Here is a 21619-nt window from a genome sequence, read left to right as displayed (position 1 = left end):
CATTCCAATCACTCTCACACACACACACACACACACACACACACACACACACACACACACACACACATACACACACACACACCACTTGCTAAGAGAAAAATTTAGATCTCACCCACTTTGTAGCAGCATTCATTCTCAGTTTCCAAGGATGCCCTCTTATCCTTTCCCCAACCTCCATAAAATGAAAAATTCCATCAACTGAAACCCTGTATGATCCTTTCAGAAGTTTGTAAGTCTCAACCATATCATCCCACTTTTTAATGTTTGCTAGCTTCTGCAGTCCACAAATTATCAATCTATTGTCATAATCAGTATTCCATAATCCTGATATCATTTTTTAACACTCTCACCACTGTATTAGGATCACAATGCAAACCAGACCTGTACATAATAGTCCAAGTGAGGTCTTATCAAGGCTTTGTAAGGAGGCAAAAATAATCCCTTTTCTTTGCATGTCAGAGTTCATTTCAGCATTGCAATTACTTATTTGCAATCTTTGCTACACGGCCCCTGAACTTCAACTTCCTATCTACTAACACCCCAAGATCTCTAGCCTGGTTAGTTTCTTCTAGCATAACATCACCAATATCATATAGCACTGGATATTTATCATTACAAATTGCATGACTTTACATTTGCTTACATTGAAATGACATCCATTTTCCCATGCCCACAATTCCAGCCTATTCAAATCATTCTGCAAGTACTGCATATCAGCCACATCCCTGATTACCCTACCTATCTGTGCATCATCATCATCAGCAAATAGCTGTACTGTATGTTGCCTGTTAAATCTTTCCCAATGTCATTAATGTATAGATTGAATAATAACAGTGGATCAATGACTGATTCTTGTGGTACTCCAGTTGTTACCTTAAATCTTGCAGACTCACATCCCACATATACCACTTTTTGATATGTCAGTCAGCCATGCTCTTATCTACACTAATATTTTATAATTCAAACCTATATTCTCCATTTTATGCAATGGTCTTCCATGCTGTATTATGTCAAAATCCAAAAGTAGTGTATTTATTCCCCTTGTCTAGCTAAATGGTAAGATTATCATAAAACGTGAGAAAGTTGCTAAAACATGACCTTCCCTTAGTAAACCCATGTTGCTCATTGCAAAGTAGAGATTCTCTGTCAACCCATTTCTAATGTGAGCCCTAACCAACTTTTCCAAAATCTTCACCACCACTCTGGAGATACTGACTGGCCGATAGTTGGATACATCGGTTTTTGCACCACCCTTGTTCAATGGGATTACCATAAATGCTTTCCATTCCTGGGAAATCTTCCCTATTCTGAGACTCAAATTATATAGCCTGGTTATATAATTTGGAATTCTCCAAATTATATAATCTCTAATACTCCCTCCCCCACCTTATACACCTGAGTTTCTTCATCGAGAGAGGTAGCAATAGACTCAATATTGCATATAACAGATTGATAGCTTTTAGCAAATCAGCACTCGTTAGTTGAACAACTTCTTCTGCATCTGTCACCCTCACACCATCTGCATTCAGTAAAGTTATTCTTTCATGTTCATTCTTTCTTTTACTTGCAGCATATCGATAGAATTCTTTGTGGTTATCGTTAGCTTGCAGAGCAAGTTTCTTTTCATAGATTTAGCTTTCTGTAAAACAACTGTGACTTTTCTGGCCTGCTGCTTATAATTTTCATAATAGGCATCATCATTATGCACACAGTATTCCTTCAACATCATCTTTGTCTTATGAATCTCTTGCTATATAAGATGACACATCCATTTGACTCTTACCCTATTTATTCTTTGAAATATTGGGAGACATTCTCATATTGCATCATTTAAGTATTTTTTAAATGGTAACTTCAATTTCAATAGTCAAAAGGATTTCCATCTACAAGATGAACTCCACCCAAGTGGTTTTTGGGTCAGGCATTTGGAGATATTGTTGTTCAGTGAACTGCTGGGAAAAGATATATCTGGGTAACTACAGGAAAGCATGAATACACATTAAATTAAGTGTTGTAATTTTAAATATAATAACGGAGTGGAAGAGAGAGAGAGAATGACAGCTTGTTAGGGATGACCTCAAGAAATGCAGGACAAATTTTTTCAAAAAAGGTAACTCAACTGTGGAAACAAGAAGGGGATTTGGTTCAAGATTCATGAACTGGTTGTTAGCTGTCACCATATAGGCCAATATCAGATGTATCAGGAATGAAGTGAGGAGTTGTTAGCATTGGTAGACTGAAACTAAAAATTATAGGAATCAGTGAGACCTAGTTGACAACAATATCGTTATCAACTAGGTCTCACTGATGGGTTCAGTTTAATCAGGGGGAGAAACTCATATTCCCAAAAAAAAGATGGTTAGGGGTGTTGTTAGACCATTCCACACTCGTCACACACTATGATGAAACCCCAAAGTTCAAGGTTTTCTCATGGTTTACTACTTGTATATGAAAATATGACTACTGCATTAATTCAACCTTGGTATTTTCCTGGCTCCTGATAATGAAACCTCCTTAAAGGTTGAAACTGGTCTGGTTAGTGGCATTTCCCATTTCATATATACATATATATATGTTAAAAATGCCAAGCTATTTTAAACCTGGTTTTACTCCATTTCCCAAGTAAGCAAACAGACAAATAAGTCAAGTTTGCAACTGCACGTGCAGGTGCAAACTTGACTTATTTGTCTGTTTGCTTACTTGGGAAATGGAGTAAAACCAGGTTTAAAAATAGCTTGGCATCTTTAACATATATTATACCCAAGGTAAAAAACTTCGTACATATATATATATATATATTTCTTTTTTTTTTTTTTTTTTGTCCATATATAATATTATATACAGGCAGTTTAATAATGTTTTTACAATTGATGTGAAGTCAACAGCCTCTACCTATAAGTTGTCTACTGGTGAAGATACTATACATGCAATCTTTGTTTGTTTACTATTATCATTATTACTTGACACTTCCAGGGAGTCCAAAGACTCATCGAGAGAGGGCAACTACTCTACAGCTCTGTCTCCATCACTCAATCCACCAACGAACCGCAACTATACCAATGCCATCTATCGGCCACGAGAGCCACCACTAGTATTTTCACAGGCAATCAAAAACATCCATGGGCATGGATGTTTTTGATTGCCTGTGAAAGGTTGGAGAGTGGATACGCTAACCACTCAGCCAGCCATTCAATAAAGGATTAAACAAGAATACAATTTCTTGTTAAATATAATGTAAAAAATGATTTGCCAGGCTGTCATGTAAGAGATGAAATAAAAAAAAAATGATGCCAGGAGGTCAGCTTTACGTGATGTTAGCTGTTCCAGCTAGATCTATGATATATAAATTAGAGATGAAAAGAAAGAAGCTGGCTCCAATGGAATTTGTAAAAGAAGTTATAACTATCAGTTCAGGAGGGGATTTTATGATATTTGGGTCTTTAAACATGTGATTTGTATTTGTTGATAGTTTTCTACAAAGGTTACTAATTGTGGTACAGTAGGCAATGTCACAGTTTTATCTCAGACCACTTGTGTAAATGAAAAACTGTGCCTTAGCCTGGGAATTCCCACACTATTCAAGGTCATAGTTTTCCATTTGCATCTTCCATTCAATTCATTTATCCAATTTCCTTCATGCCAGAAAAAAATTATTCTAGTAATTATTAGTCAGATGGATTAGCAGAGCGTAAACAGTAATGTATAGGAGAAATGAAATAACAGAGGCCACCTCATGTTTGGCATTAGTATATCACCAAAGTATGTAATGTAATGTAATGCTGAGAGTGACTGGCAGAAGGACTATTCTGAAGAGTGTTTGCTATCTACAATAGATTCAGAAAGAGGACTGGTTAGGAAAAAGATGAAGAGAGATGGAACATGGCAAGAATTGTGATATCGTTACAGGAGAAAATTCCTGTAATTTTGATATCACTGTGACTACTAAGTCCCAATAGTATGAGAACAAAGCTATATTCCTGTATTATATGAGAACAAAGCTATATTCCTGTATTATATCTAACCATTCCTGAATTAAAAGATAGAAAGAAGCTCACCTTTACAAATCGGATGAGCTAAGAATTAAACCATTTTGAGAACTCTGCTCTAGGGCACCAAACTAGACTTCTTTCAAGTTACTATAAGCCTCTAATAAGAAAAGTGGTGACCTTAGAGTAGGCAATGAAATTTATCTACCAACCAAAGACATTCATAACTATCTGAGTCACAATGAGATCTGAAAATGCAATCTATAAAACTTATAGCGTATCAGTGCTTGCATGAATAAAACATGTGAGATCATCATAAGAATACTAGATAAAACTAACAAATTGTATGAAGCCACAGTATCTCATAAAATGTGATGAAAAATAGGCAACAGTTCAATGTTAGATTCTTCTCTTGAAGTCTTTCTATAAGAAAACTGCTTTTATGGAGAAACTTTATTTATCTTAAGTAAGATCTGGGTTCAGAAAATTCATACTCTACGCAGTGCATATTTTGCTCTTGTTGAAAAATAGCTGCTTATTGTATGAAGTTAAAGGAATATAGTAAACACCAGCATTTGACAAGGGACATGATTTGTCTTTAGTCTAAGAAATCGAGTTCCTGTTGAAAAACCTGTGAATTCGGCAAACCCTAAAGAAAACTGACTGATTCAGCCAGAGAAACATGTGGAGAGATTGTCTGTAAGGATAGAAAAATCAGATGATGGACTCAAGAAGTGAAACACCAGCATTTGACAAGGGACATGATTTGTCTTTAGTCTAAGAAATCGAGTTCCTGTTGAAAAACCTGTGAATTCCTTCCTTCATTTTGTTTCTCAACGAGTAATTATAAATTTGTTGAAATCATGTGTATATTCCTATATAATGACACCAATATTGAATGCTTAAGAGAACATATACTGTTTACTTTGTTTCTGCACCATGATCTTGAACAAAAGTTATTTACAAAATTTATATACACTAGTTTACAATATATACCTATATATACACTACAATTAAACATATTAGAAAAACGTTTATAAAATTTAATGCAGACTAGATGTAATAACAGAAAATGAAACTAGTGATTATTCTAACTGAGATTAAAACCAATTAAAAAACAGTATTAGATTTTTCTATTCAACTAAAAGAAATCAGAAACAATTTTTCCTAGTCCATTCAATCCTTGATAACCACACTTTGCTCCTGCTACTTTACAACCAAATGTGACAGAATCATGTAATGACCTTCCTTTACTCAGTGCAAATATTGTAGCAGCTACAAAAGTGTCTCCAGCAGCTAAAGTATCTATAACTTGTGATGGTGAATAAGCTGGGGATATTATCACAGATCCATCATGATCTTTTGCACATGCTCCATTTTCACCCCAAGGGCATATTAAAATTGACCTACAGATAATGTAATGGAAATATTTTTCTCAGTATGAAGTAATTAAAAGTCCCAATTTTAAAAACAGAAAAGATGGCATGAAAAGAAAAAGTCAGTTAATTAAAAGTATATTACCAAGTTTAATATTAGCTCACATTATTTTATTTTATCTGAGAGAATACTATGACATCACAAAAATTAGATTTTTCATTATTACTAGCTACTCTTCCAAATTAATCAGTTATTAAGGTCACCATTACTGTCAGCTCTTACATCTTAGTCTTCTAAAGAATTACAAACTTCACTGATTTACCTAATTCTTGGCTTCCTAATGGTTTTTGAACTGCCATTCATGCATAAACACCAGTTTTGCTAATTTTTCCTCTCCCTTTCCTAATAGCACAACAGCCATGAACAACTGGTCAAGAAATGAAAAAAGAAGACAAGATGATGATTTATGGTTTTAATGGTGCAAGGACAGAAAAGTTCATGCTGCACCATATTAAAGGTTATAGCAATACACAAGGTAAAACAATCGCAAACATCCATGCCTGCAGTGGGATTTTAGCCTGCAGTGGGATTTTAACCTGCAGCTGGTTGATTGGAGAGCAGGCACACTAACCACTCAGCCAACCAGGCCAGCAGCAGAACACAAGAAGTTAGTGTGACAAGTTTGAAGTTGATGTATGGATTTTGACCAGCAGCCAGTTGCTCATGTTTTTGCAAGTTTAAAGAAGAATGGAGAAATGGTGTCAGCTCAGTGGTGTACTGGCCGTGAAAACAATAACAAAAATAAAATAAAATAAAATAAAATAATCTGATTAAGTGACTAGAGGAGTGGGTGTGTGCATACATGTATATGTGTGTAAGAAAGGAGGAAGGGGGGGGGATCTATTAAGCAGATTTTCCTCTTGTGAATAGTATTAAGCATTCTTAGGGAAGATTTTCATACAATGCCTGAAACATGAGAACAATATTCTAAGGGTAGGAGATTTTATGTAGTGTTAGAAATTGTACAAGTAGTTTCATGAACCGGAGAGGACACCAAGTTGTCTGGTGGTTGAGAAGATTACAGATATCATGCATTTTTGACAGTAATGGCTTGATGTTCTCAGTATATGAGAAATTTGATCTTGACTGCTGATATATTATCAACAGTATGGATTAATGAAGCAAAAATCTTTCTTATGAGAAATAAGGCAGCTGTTTTAGTAGTAATGAAATTCATTCAGTTATCTTTGTCACACTAGAGAATAGCAAGAAAGCGTATAAGACATTGGTTAGGTAAAATTTTAAAGCTTGAATTACGAGTAATGCAAGATTTCTTGAACAGAATGGACAATCACTGGCAGAACTACAGATAGATTTAAGGTTAGTGAGAGAAATTATTAAAAATAGGAGTAAGAGTGAGATCCCTGAGATATTCTAGCAATGACCAAAATCTGAGGAAATCAATCCACTATGACATACACTGAGCCAATTAAAAAGGAAATATAGCAGACATGGCAGATTGATAAGGAGGCCTCCATGCTAGACCCAATGAAATACCGTGGAAAAGTTAAGAGCAACCACCAAACATTTTCATAGCTTGTGTCCATATGTAGATAAGATCTGCTGTAGAACAAGAATGGTGGAATTCAATGATCAATAGTTAAATAGTGGGCCTCCAAATGGTGAAGAATTTGGCAGTTGATGAACTTCTCAACTGTTTTATCACAAATCCATCATACTGGAAATATTAAGGGCAAGTTGGTATTTGAATTAATAAGGATCTTAAATGTTAATGTCAAGTTTCATTTTTAATATGAAATATACTATAAGTTATATGTAAAAATAGACAAAATGCTAAGAGATAATATGTTCACAAAGATTTGTTTCTTGTACTAATAAAGCTGGAATTCAAAACTCCCACTGGAATGCACAAAGTTCCTTATAAATGACATCAAGTATAAATTTGTAAATGATGTGGGTTCTAGTCAAAATTAAAAAGTGTAATTAATCTATTATACCAGTTTTTGATAAACAATGGACTAGAAAGGGAAATCAGTTTATCATGATATTTGTTAAGTTTTTATTTTATTTAGTAAACTATCTGAATTCTTATAAAAAGTACTGTAATGCACTTATAAAATTATTACAAGAATAATAATACAAGGATTTTGACATATATTTTAACTCCCACAACACTGGTACATGTACTGCCAAAATACTGGAAGTCTTAATTAAATTAATTTTGGTTAATATATTAGTCTATGTTGCAAAAAATAGCTATTCTACTTCTTTGACAAGAACTTGACATTGTCAGCATCCAGGAATGCGTTAGCAGAGCTAATCTCAGGTGGTATGGTCACTTAAACAGAATGGGCAAGGAAAGATTAGCAAAACAAGTGTTCTCTGCCAGGTTGGCAGCAAAACGACCCAGAGGAAGACCAAGATATAGGTGGATTGATACAGTACAAAGTGCTTTAGACGATAGAAATATAAGATCTGATAATGTTGGAGTCTTGACAAGTAACAGACTGATTTGGAGGAAAATTGTAGATAGGAAATTAATAATGATGTAATTTTTTTCATGTAGTACTATCATATCCTGTACACCCCTTGAGGGTACATGGCAGGAATTTGATGATGATGATGACTTCTTTGACAAATCATTTAGTTCTTAGACATCCCAAACATCAAGATCATCTGCAAGCAGTACCTTAAACACTGACCTGTAAACCATTCTTCAGTGGGGCAAAAATAACCTGGTCACATTCAATGCAGTCCTACCTTTTCCCTTGCAAAAGGGACCTTGGCTTACCTTTCTTTATCCTCAGTAAACACATCAGCAGACAGGATCAGATTTCTCTTCTTGCACTGACAATTACCTGGAGTCTCTCCTAGCAAAAACACAGCACATCAATAGCTTCCTCAGCTTCTAAAACATTAGGCATTCTTTTCCCACTCAAGAAGCTATTTTATACCCAATCACCCAACTACTAACCCTATATAAATAGCAAATCAACCCATCCTTAGAATACTGTTCACACATTTGGGGTGGTGCATCTAATATATTCTGGTTTATTTTCAGCATTTTTGTCTTAATGATATCCATCCGAATATCAGATTTTAGTACTACTAACCATACATGTAGTCCATATACATTTGAATTTGATCTTCCTGCATGTTCTTCAATTGTAACTATTGATTTACAACTACCACCCTATATAAAATACATTGATAATACTTTTTCAAGATCATAAAAGGAAAAATTGTTTTAAAGATAAAACATGGGCACGAATGACTTGAGAGGCAATGTAAATCAGGTGGCGAGAGATCTGAGATTCTTGCTTGAGGTTTTACGAAAGAAAATACAGAGAGGAAAGATTGTGTGTGTTGCCCAGGTATGATAGTGAAGAGCTGAGAAGAGCAGTAATAATGAATAGCATAATAGCCAGAATGTGTCAGAAGGGAGGATTGGAATATGTGGATGCCTGAAGGACATTTGAGGATAGAAAGGAACTGTATGCGAGAGACCACTTGCATCTGAATGAGGCAAGACATAGACATCTGGAGAGATTGTTGTTTTCTGAATGAGTTGGTGTGTCAATGCAGGGAAACTAGAATTCTCAGGGTGGATGGTAGCAGGGATGGCCTCTTGTGGGAATGGGTGCTTGGGGGAAGGGGGACGACATCAGGTAACACTGAGCCCAGAGGGGTCTGGAGGAGATAATGATAGGTATAGAAGCAGTGACATTTTTATGCTTTATCCCAGGAGCATCTGGAATAAAGGAGATGAATTGGTGGCACTGATAGCATCAGCCTGCCCAAAGATTAGTGGGATCTCTGAGATGTGGTTGACAGAAGATGATATAATAACAGGAATAGAAGTAGCAGAATACAGCAATTTTTGGCAGGATAGGAAGGGAAAATGTGGTGGTGGAGTACTGCTTATGATAAGTGATGACTTATGTCCACTAAGAGTGGAGGCTTTGGAAGGCAGTGACACTAATGGTTTTGAAAGCATATGGTGTGAGGTAGAGGTGGGCAAGACAAGATATTTAGTGGGGTGTTGCCAGACACCAAGGAGAACAGAGGGTGGGGAGCTAGAGATGTTTAAGCAGCTGAGCTTGGCAAGTGCAAGAAGAATAATTGTTATGGGAGATTTTAACTACAGCAGTATAAGCTGGGAAGACGAAAATGCATGTACTAATATGGGAATGGAATTTCTAGAATTCTTGAGGGACAAATGTCTTAGGCAACATGTAATAGAGGGAACAAGAGGTTCAAGAGTTTTGGATTTGGTCATAGCATCAGAAGAGCTGATAATAAGTGAGATGACATCTCTCTCCCCAGTTGGAGAGAGTGGCCATGTGGTTTTGACTTGGAAGATGAATAGACATGCAGGAGTATCAAAGAAAAGGGAACGTATGTGGAATTATAAGGTGGATGATTATAATAGTCTTAGATATCAACTTGGGGCGGTTCCATGGAGAGAGGAATTGGAAGGGCGAGATGTCACTGGTGCTTGGGAAATTGTGAAGGAATATTTGTTAGCAGCAATAGTAAGCTGTATTCCACGAGTGAAGAAGAGAACACAATTTGGTGTAAAGTGGATGACAAAAAATATCAAACAGGAACTGCAGGTGAAAAATACATTATGGAAAAGATATAAAGAGATGGATGGAGAGGAGATGCATGAAGATATAAGACTCAGGCCAGGAGAGTGATAGTATGGTGAGGAAGGCAAAACTGGAATATGAGAAGAGACTGGCATTAAGATCCAAAGAAAATCCTAGGAAATTTTTTAGCTATGTGGCCAGTAAGAGAAGAAATGATTGTGGAAGAATGACATTGTGGGATAAAAATGGGAAAAGAGTGACTGATGCAGAGAACATAGCAGAGTTTTCCAATGAAAAATTTATTGGAGTATTTCATCATGGAGAAATAGGTTTTAATACTAGAGGGATAGGACAGGTTTGAGATTTAGAGGTGCAAAAGGAGAGTGTGTTCCAAATACTGAGTACTCTGGATGTCAGTAAAGCTGTGGGACTGGATGGTATTTCACCATGGGTTACGAGAGAATCTGCTAAAGAATTGACAACTCCATTGACCTGGCCTTTCAATGAAAGTCTGGCTATGGGAAAGGTATCCAGGGAATGGAAGGAAGGTAGGTAGTGCCATTGCATAAGGACGGTAACAGACTGGAAGTATCTAATTATAGGCCAGTTTGTGTGTCATCAGTAGTTGTTAAAGTCTTGGAGAAATTAGTGAGGGACCATATACAGCATTGGGCAGAAGAGAGTAATGTTATCTGTGAGAATCAACATGGATTTGTTAATGGGACTCTTGCTTTAGTAATATGATTGCCTTTTACAATAAAGTGACAAGAGCAGTTGATGAGGGAAAGGCATACTGCCATTTTTTTGGATTTTGCAAAGGCATTTGATAGGGTACTACATGATAAGCTGATACTTAAGTTGCAGCACATGGGTTTAGATGTCAGGTTAGTCAACTGGATTCAGGATGGGCTGTCTGATAGGTATCAGAGTTGTGTATGGTGAGACAATATCAAGGAGGCAGAAGGTTACAAGTGGGGTTCCACAGGGCTCAGTACTGGGACCTGTATTGTTTAATCTTTATATCAATGACATTGTCAATGGATTGCAAGGGGATATTCAGTTGTTTGCAGATGATAAGAAGCTGGGAAGGGTTATTAGTAATAGGGCAGACATGGCAGTCCTGCAAAAGGATTTGAATAAACTGGACAGATAGGCAAATGAATGGGGATGTCAGTTTAATGCAGCAAAATGTAAAGCCTTGAAGTTTGGGATACATTGATGGGAGGCTGCATACTCAACTGGAGGAAGTAGGGAAGTAGACAAGAGATCTGGGGGTTATGATTGATAGAAAACTGAAATTCAGGGAGCATATTGCAAAGGTGGTGAAGATAACCCAGAGGATTGCTGCAATACTGAGAAGGACGCTGACCTGCAGAGATAAAAGAGTTATCATTCCGCTGTATAAGACTCTGATCAGACCACACTTAGATTATTGTTCTCAAATTTGATCCCCAGGATTTGAAGGGGATAAATTAACTGTGGAAAGGGTACAGAGGCAGATAACAAAGGTGGTTTCAGGACAGTGCAATGTTAGTTATGAGGATTGACTGAAGGAATGTGAACTGCAGAGTTTGGTGAATAGAGGAAGGAGAGGTGATATGATCGAGACTTTTAAACTGTTGAGAGGCAGTTACAGGGTTGACAATGGGGAGTTCTTTCACTTGGTGGAACAGCAGGAAGTAGTGATCATCCCTGGAAGTTACAAAAGGAAGCTGTGAGCAAGTGTTGAGGAGTGGTTTCTTTGCGTGGAGGGTGGTTGAACCGTGGAATGCACTGCGTGATAGAGTGGGTGAGAGCAAGAATGGTCAATGAGTTCAAGGAGTGGTATGATAGACTTTGTTTCCTAGGAATGTCATCCCACTGTCATGACGTGTTCTCTTGACGTTCGAATCCGCCATCTTGCTAAAAGTCACTTTCATAAAATAAAGGAAAACTAATTGCAAATTAATCACTGATCTAAGGGTAGAGAAATTTCTATTATACTGCGCCACTCTATCCTTAGATAAGTCTATATGAATTAGTAGGATCAATTCAAAATTAGTTAGCAGTCATTTCACTCATTCAGGCCGAAGTATTTATTTTTCACTTGGGATTCCCGCAAGATTCGAATTTTTGTGAACGGTGCAGTAAAAAGAGTTTCAGGCAAATACAACAGTTAGGTTAACAAATAAAGCATTTAATATAGGTCATATAACACTTACATAAATTTTACTTCTAATTTTAAACAATAGAAATAAGTCAAACATTAAGTCAAGTCAATTACATTAGCACAATCTTCCAAGTCTTCACATACATCTTTTTAGCTTCTGGATTATAAAGTTTTTACACTTAAATGAATATAATAGAACATCCAATCTAATTAGTTTTCACACATTTTTCAGTCATGCTATAAGTTCAAAATATTACAGGATCTAATAGCTGAAAATAATCTTTCAAACAATTCCTATCTCCAACTCTCAATCACGAAGGGTTTCCACAGTTAAAGTTAACAATTCACTATGATAGACCTTACCGGAAATGGTTCCTAGAACATCTATTATGTTGTGAGCAAACTGCTGGAATTCACTTATCACACTTAAAGAATAAAAACACATTTACAAAACTTATCCGCAGTTATACTTAAAGCACTATCAATTACGCTTCAGAATTCTTGACATCAATTAGGGCACTTCAACTATCGTTATTACCACTCATAAATTAATTAAAACACTGTGAGGTTCTCTTTAGGGCAAATCGGAAATAAGCTGCAATACTAGATCAGCTGGGTTTATTCAGAATTCTTCCTTGAATGTTCAGCTTTTTACTTTATCCGATTGTAGCTTTAAATTTCCTTCTATTACTACTGCTGATTTCAATTTCAGCTAACTATAAAATTCGTTACGTTCTTGCTCACTTATAAAAATTATCCACTTAACTCCTACCCTAAGAACCTTTTATTTACTTCTACTTCTCTAGTTTATCCCCTTGCTACTTTTTACTTCCCAAAATTCCGTTCCGACTCTCCTACTACGTATATATTTTCTCTTCTTATTTTGCCCACGCTCCCTTCACTCGCGCTCGTTTATTTCACGCGTCTCTATGACAACCGATAAACGTAAACATTCTCGCGAATGTTACATTAGGCTATACAACTACATTCAGTTATTACATAACGTTAAACCTTCACAAAAAAAGAATAAATAGAATATTTGCATTTCAATAAGTGTGTAGTTAAATCACAAATACAAGTTCTTATAATATTGACATAACAATAAATAAAATAACTTAATAATATTTAATACAGAACTTCTTTATCATTAACACTTTCTTTTGATTAAATAATTAAAAACTTGATATAATTAAGGCAGTTATATGATATCAATTATAATTTATGTTATTTACATTAAATAATATTTACAAATATAGTTCTTGTGACGGAAAATCATGTTGGATTCTGAATCAAATAACATTTATTCTAATTTCTACATAATCAGAATCCAACACCATGATGAGTCTCTTGACTCCATGGAGGCCTGAATAATAATAATAAATCCTTATTACATTCTCATGTTGTCTGACTATTTACCATGAGGTAAAAGTATGATTTTGGCAAACATTTATTTGGCCTAAATCCAGTTTGTTCTTTCACATCTACCAGGTAAGATAGATGTGAAAGCTAACCAATGAAGAAAATATCGATCTTCACGGGAGATCAGAATTTCAACAAAGTAACAGGTGGTGCAGTAAGATATTTCTTCAGAAAAATAAGACAGGATTGTTCTGATACCATGGACATATACCAAATTATTTTCATCCCATTTGAGAATACTGAAGAGAGCAGCATCTAAGGCACACTAGTTAGTCATAGGAGATCTTGAAGCTTTAATCAGCTTGGGTAAATGCTGGATGAGTAAGACAGCTTGTGCAAACTGATACAGGGGGTGGCTGCTAATTTTGGAGTATCACCTTTTAATACAACTAGAGGGATAGCAGCTAGACCAGGGGACTTATTGGCATTAATAAGTCCTTTGGTATTTTTCTGATGTCCTTTTGGCAAAAGGTCAAAGAGGGCATGGTGAGTTGTGGAAGGTGATTTTCCTTGGTCATCTACATGAATTTGATAAGAATGATGCCAAGAAGTAAGTTATCTTTAAAAGGCAATGATGTTAGCACAGTAACATTTGAAATAGCCCTGTTAAGAGACCATATGACTCAACTATGATCTGAGCAAGAGGCAGCAGTTTTCTTTCCCCCCACCCCACATGTTGTGTGCTACACTGTAAGCTAAAAAAAAAGCTAAAGGATTAAACTAAATTTATTATACTGTAAGCTAAGTGCATAGCTAGGATTTTTGACTTGATCCATTTAAGATATTAAAATTTCATACTAGATTGTTTTGGAATAATTTCTGGAGAACCAGGGCTTGGATAGTGGTTAAGAGGTTTGTGTAGAGCAGGGAATGGTGGTCCTCATTTTAACAAAGTTTATTTCAAATATTTGGTCAGAAAAGGTGTTTGGATTGGGAAAGCAGAAACAATAATCGAAGACTATGGAAAGATGTAGAAATCCTGGAGATCATTTCAACTCGCTCTGCTGTAATGCCATAGGACATGGGGTTGAGTTTAGATCTGAAGAAAAGGATACAAAGACAGGATTACAGGTAAATTGCTAAAATTCTGTTCACAAACTTCAAGACATGTCTATGTTATAAGATTTCTTTTTAACAATCAGTAGAACTTAAGTAATCTACAGTCCAGAATTAATTTGAAGAATCATGGTTTTAGTCATTGAGGTCTGACCCATTCTCGATTAATGTTGGAAATTTCTGGATACAGTTCGTTGATCAGTGGTGAGGTGAGGAGTTGCCAGAGATGGGCACTTTTGAAAACCTCAAATCATTAAATGCCCAGAAAAAAGTTATTACTGACAATACTGTTCAACAGTGAAGTATATACATTGAAAAACCCATTCACTGGCTTGATGGTATCTCCTGGAAACTTAGTTATTATGTTGGCTGATTGGAGATTTACAGAACTTTTTGGAGGAGAAAGTTTCACAACAGAAAATCAAACTCTTGAAATACTGAGTCCATCAAGCTTATTTAGGTTGGGAGATTTGATGGTCTCAAACTTCCTATCATACGAGAAATTCTCACAGTAACAGTTCAGTTCCTTGCTAGTCTATTCAATTGCATGGCCAAACAAAACTTATCTTCCTGTCTTGCCAACATAGGAAATGCAGCAAGCAGAAAACAATTTACAAAATTTATGCCTGGAATAACTGTGGAAAGAGATCTTTAGAATGATTTTTTTTCTGAAATTCCTTTGTTGTATGGAATGGATCTAATCAAGTTTTAGTGTTTCTTTGAATATTAGGTAGGACTTTGTTGAGAGCTTACTTATCTGCTGTCTTTATGATGCTATGGAGTTCATTTCTAAGGGCTTGTTCATTCAAGCAAACGAGCAAGGTTCTTTGTTTACACCAAGTTTACAGGTGTTGCAATGGTGGGAGTCCAGATGTACATATTGTCTTGTGTGCACTGGTTTCCAATAAACTGATATAAAAAATGAAAACTGAAAAAATGACACCTGATGGAATATATTGTCAATATAAGAAATTAGTCAATGATGATTGGATGATAAAGATTGTCATCTTTATCCATATGAAAACTGGTGAAAAAGATATCCTTGATGTATGGGGTAATTACTTTGAAAAATTGCCAAACGAAACAATCAGTTACAGCACAGTAGGGAAAAAACACTGATCAGGCATGCAATCAGGAATACATATCCATAATTGAAGTAGTCATCAGAAGTCTAAAATGTGGAAAGGCAGTGAGAGTAGATGATATGCGATCAGAAATGCTCAAGTATGGGCGGCTGCACTGAATAGTTCAGGAGGCTTGTACAGAGGGACAAATTCCAGATGATTCGAGTAGAGCTATCATAGCACCCATATATAAAAAGGGAAATAAAACTGAATGTGAGAAACAGAGGTATTTCCCTACTGAGTGTCCCTGGTAAGATTTATGTAAATATACTTGAGAAACGGTCAAGAAGAATTGTGGAAGAGCAGCTTGGTGAAGAACAAGCTGGATTCAGGCCAAATATAGGCTGTCAGGATCAGATTTTCACTTCATGAAAATAGTTGAGAAATCATGGTAATATAACAAAGATCTGTATAGAAGTTTTGTAGATCTGGAAAAGGCATATGACAAGGTGCAAAGAGAAAAGCTATTCAAAACGCTACAGTTATATGGTGTCAATGGGGCATTATATTAAGTAATATAATATAATATATTATATTGTATTGCTTAATATAATGCCCCATTATACTAAGCAATACTTAGAGTCTTTATTTGAGTTGTAAGTCACCAATTAGAATTGAAGGAAGTACAGGAAGATGGTTTGATATTAAATCTGCTGTCAGACAAGGATATACATTATCCCCTCTGTTATTCATTGTCTATATGAATCACATTATGAAGGAAAGTGGTATTAAACCTGATATCAAAATTGGAGATGTTAATCTCAGCACCTTACTTTATGCAGATGATGTTATACTTCTAAATACATCAGTGGCAAATTCTCCATGCTTGCTATGCTTGCTGCGCAAGCTCATTAATTGAGAAAGAAGTAATATCTATTTGTTAATAAATGCATGCATTTATAAGCATTCCATTTAGGCTTTTATTTTTGTACACAGAAGACGTTTTCAGCTTGCGCAGCAATAATTGAGCTTTGAGTTGTGTATCGAAGGCTGACACTAGTCAAGCTACCTTGGCTTGTTCTGTTGCGGGAGCATCCAGGTCCTCGCTTCAGCACTGCGATTTCATGCACGTGAATAGCCATTTTTGCTCCCTCCACATCATCTCACCCTGTTGTTTAAACAAGGGCCATACAGTCAAAATAGCTCTAGCCAGTGAGCTTCAGCCAGCCTTTACGAGTGTGTGTGTTGCTTTGGAAATTTAAGTTACAACCAACCTTTTATGATGATGTTATAGACCAGTTCATAAAGAAGAACTGTAGGGTAGAATTTGTATTCAAGTAGCTAAATTGAAAAAGATAGAATATCATTTGTAAAATAAATGTTGTATTTGTATGATTAAATGTACATAAATTTCTAAATACAGGTAACCCTCGTATAACGCGGTACTTAAACAATGTGGTTTCGATATAACATGGTCTAAAATTGTAGTGACCCTTGTTGAATGCAGTACTTATACAACACGGTTCTGATAAAAACACGGTCTACAAATTGTAGTAACCCTTTATGACCGTGCGACTTAAAAATCAAATTTTATCTTCGTTAAATTTGTGTCTGCCTGTATCCCGCATGTAATTATAAGTAGTGAATTTATATTAGGGGAAATACCCTTTAGTACGCATGTACCTCAATTGTTTACCGTATAAAACGTTTATTGTTGAAAATGTTGGAAAGTGAATTAAAAATCATAAGTGTGTTCATCTCAAGCTGAGCACTTTATTTTCTGGCGAGTTACGTACAATATGTAATGCTTGCTTTTTTGTGTGTAAAAAATTATTCTTATAGTAATGGCCACAAACTGCAACAAAAGGGAAAAACCAATTGAAAACAAAATTAATTTCTCTCGAAGAAAAAAGTTCAAAAATCTTGGATCGGTTGAAAAATGGAGAAAAACCAGGAGTTTTTGCAGGGACTTTGAATTTAAATGAATCAACAATTCGAACAATCAAACAAAATGAACATAAAATCCGAGAAAGTGTTTATTGCTGGGTCAACGATAAGTGCAAAGCGCATGCTCGCTACATGATATTCTAATGGAAAAATGGAGAAATCTCTAATGATTTCGATAGAAGATTGCACCTCAAAAGAAAATTCCTATGCATGGAAATCTTATTAAACAAAAAACTCTCAAAGTTTATAAACATTTATAGTGCAGACCAGGTGTTCAATGTGGATGAATCTGGGTTATATTGGAAAAAAAGTGCAAAAACACACCTATATTTCGAAAAATGAAAGATCAGCTCCTGGATTCAAAGATAGAATTACTCTACTATTTTGTAGTAATGCATCAGGTTATTACATGACAAAACCAGTGTTTATTAACCAATCCTCAAATCCTCATGCTATGAATGATTAAAATATGCACTATTTTATTTTGCTTATAATATTTATGCATTATGTGCAATGATTTTTAAGTACAATTTGTAATTTTTATACTATGTATTTGTTTCATAGTTTATATGTTTTCTTAACTTACATGAATTACCTGAATTAAATAAAAATATTTTTTTGTTGGATATGTCATTATTGTTTATATAATAAAAAAAAAAGATTTCAGAACATAACCCTACTTTTTCTATGTGATCTGAGACTCGCATAATGCGATTTATATAATGCGGCATTTCTGCAGAACCTAACATCCGCGTTATATGAGGGTTACCTGTACATAGTTTTAAATGGTCAGTAATTCATTATTCCGCTAATCAGACTTCAATCACACCTCTCATTCCCTGAATGATAACAAGAGCAAGTGTGAATTTCAAGACCAGCATTCGCACCTGAAATACATCCAGTACAAGTCTGTAAGATTCCCTGACTAAATTGAATAACTGTTGTAACAGATTTGGTATGAATGTCAGCAATAAAAAGACAAAGACATTGAAAATATCAACTGCATTGTGAATGGAAAACCTATAGAACAAGTAAAACATTTCAGCTACTTAGGCATGATTTTTAGTGAAAATGGTAAATTAAACATGGAAGGATATTAGGAAAACAAGTTTTCTCTGCCAGGTTGTCAAGAAAAAGACCTAGAGGAAGACCAAGATATAGGTGGATTGACAGTAAACAGTGCCTTAGAAGATAGAAATATAAGATTTGATAATGTTGGAGTCTTGACAGGTAACAGATTGATTTGGAGAAAAATTGTAGATAGGAAGTTAGTAATGATGTAAGTTTTTATATAGTACTATCATATCCTGTACCCCCCCCCCTTTGACAGTACATATCTGGAATTTGCTTGCCTAGTTGGCAGATCAGTTATCGTATCTGCTCTCGAGCCAAAAGACCACGGGTTCGAATCCCACTATGGGCATGGATGTTTGCAATTGTCTGTGGAAATATTAGTGGTGGTGGCAGGAGATGGATGGTGTTGGTGTAGTTGCAGTTAGTTGTAGTTGGTGGATTTAGTGCTGGAAACAGAGAGATGCAGAGTAGGTGTCCTCTCTCGATGAGTCTTTGGACTCCCTGGAAGTGTCATGTTATAATAATAATAATGAAATTAGTCAATCCTTGACTTATGCGTGCAACTTATGACCACTCATACTTACAGCAGCTATCCTATTAACATGTTCTATGAATAATATGCAAGACTGGTGTTCGGAAGAAGCTGCTGAAAACATCTCATACATTCTATGTTTCCAACGAAGACAATACACACATCTGAAAGGAAGTGTGCTTTGCATTATAGGTTACTAAAGCCACTGATGTGAAGTCATCAAGCTTCTATCTACAAGTAGCCTAGTCATGAATATCCCATGCAAACTGTTTGCTTATGCTATGCTAGGGTCATCATCAAATTCCTGACATGTACCCTCAAGGGGTGTACAGGATATTATGATAGTACTACACGAAGAACTACAGCATTACTAACTTCCTATTGTTCCCTGGCGAAAACAATAGGGGCTTGTTTAACCAGGCGATGCCCAAGCAGGCATGAAATTCTGTCATATTGTACCATCCTTTTATCATAGGTATTGTGTGGATAGTGTAGGCTCCTGTGATGAGTTTTCAAACTCCATGGAGATCCTGATTGATCTCCATGGAGTTTGAAGACTCCATGGAGAAGAAACACCATCTACTAAAGTCCTTTTTTCTGTTAATTGCATGTGTTCTTTGGAAGTCTGGCTGTTCTGAGAGGGGAAAAAAATGTTTCAGGAGTAAGTTCTGAATGAGAAACCTTCATTTAAAAAGCCTATATAAATATTGCTCTCATCTTGACAAGAATCAAAACCAGGTATTTTCAAATTGAAGGAAACATGTCTCATCATTCTTCTTACTGTTCTAAAGAGGCATTCCAACAACCTACTTCACATTGTTGGTGCACCTCTCAGTGCTTTTTCCAATATCAGCAGTGGATCTTTGATAAGTAACACAAATGTTCTTTTTAATTTGAACTAAAGAAAAACATGGTTTCTAATAAGTAACCCTTGCTTATTTATTTTTTTATTCATTCTTATATTTGAACTTGCACCTTTCAATGTGATGTTACTTTATGTTTACAGCTGATAGCAAGTGAAGTGAACTAACAGAGATAATAAATCACTATGTGCTAACTTAGATATAACAGCTCATTTGTTTTATTCAAATCTGATGTAATCTGTTAAATAAGACAGTGTAGTGTAATATTATTTTGGTTAATATGAGCGAGAGAGAGACAATCATTGGATAATGTTCAGTAGTTCATACAGTAATACGGACTTAAGTTGCATGGTTTGGAAGAGGCAGGGTATTTATTGTGATATAACACAAATGGGATAAATATAATATATGTATCTGCTAATATATGCAGTTCTGCTTATTTTGACCCAAAATAATCATTTAAATTAATTGTAACTATTTTAAACAGTTCATATTAATTAAATATCTTAAGAACACATTTCATCATATTTAATCATAGATATTAGGCAATATTCAAATTATTTAAACAAATTTTCAGAATTCTTAATTTCACATCAAGAAGCATGAAAGTATGTTTTTTTTCTACCATTTTCTTGAATTGATAAAACTGAATAAAATAATCTCTTTTATTCAATATCATTATTCTGCTTAATAATTCTAATTTTTAAAATTAAAAAAAAATTATATCATATTCAATAACTTACTGAACTCTGGATGCCAGCCCATTCACTGCCTCTTCCATTGAGTGGTAACCAGACATTTCAGCAAATTCTTTTCCCACAAACACCACATTTCCACATTCTAGTAATTCTGCAAGTTGTGGAAGTGGCTTTTCAAGTTCCAGAGAAACCTGAATTTTGTGTTCCTCTTGATTTAAATTCCATTGTAGCACCCTATTGATCATTTTCTTCACCTCAGTGATATCTTTACTCTATTTAGGAATGTTAGGTGACATAAAAAAATAAAGCTGTAACCTAATATATTAAACACTTTAACACATTAACAATAAATAGTTCAGGTGAATCAAAAATCTCTGCACTGTTATCATTTATTAATAACTGAAGTAATCATTCCAATAAAGATATTCAAAATGACTATGCAAGTTTTTAATCATATAACAATTAACATTTCAAATAAATCTTAAGTATGGTTTCTATTTGCTACCAAGCCTAAAGTAATCAAAAGATTGTTCTGTTTCAATGAAACTGACATTTTCATTTTGATATGTAATATTTTGACATTTTGATATGTAACAGCGGTTTCGGAGTTAGCCTGCCTTCAGCATAAGGTGCTTGTGTTTACTATAATTAAAATTACAAGAGAGACAGGACTGCATGTTGTTTTTTATTACAGCATGTTTTAGGTCTCAATTGAGAGAGAATATTTTAGTTCCCCTCTAACAATACAGTTGTTCTGAATTTATCTGGACCCACTTATATCATCAGGTACAAGTCATGAATGGCAAAAGCAAACAGGTACCCAAGTTGAAAAGCAGATAGC

At 35.3% G+C, this 21619-nt stretch overlaps 1 protein-coding gene across 1 annotated transcript in view; it reads right to left on the bottom strand.

Annotated features, from left to right (window-relative positions):
* Positions 1–4926: 4926 nt before the first annotated feature.
* Positions 4927–21619, bottom strand: part of LOC150094424 (ketohexokinase-like) — a 103255-nt gene continuing 86562 nt past the window's right edge. Inside the window, exons 5-6 of the mRNA XM_090412314.1 lie at positions 20824–21050; positions 4927–5392 (exon numbers count right to left, since the gene is read on the bottom strand). Of these exons, the coding sequence (XP_090268440.1) occupies positions 5128–5392; positions 20824–21050 (492 nt within the window). The 3' untranslated portion in view covers positions 4927–5127. The remainder of the gene's footprint in view (positions 5393–20823; positions 21051–21619) is intronic.

The sequence above is a fragment of the Typopeltis vanoorti genome, chromosome 22, assembly GCF_054136105.1.
Source record: "Typopeltis vanoorti isolate ZY-2024b chromosome 22, IOZ_Tvanoo_1.0, whole genome shotgun sequence".
In the NCBI taxonomy this organism is placed as follows: domain Eukaryota; kingdom Metazoa; phylum Arthropoda; class Arachnida; order Uropygi; family Thelyphonidae; genus Typopeltis; species Typopeltis vanoorti.
This window is presented reverse-complemented; position numbering and strand designations above follow the sequence as displayed.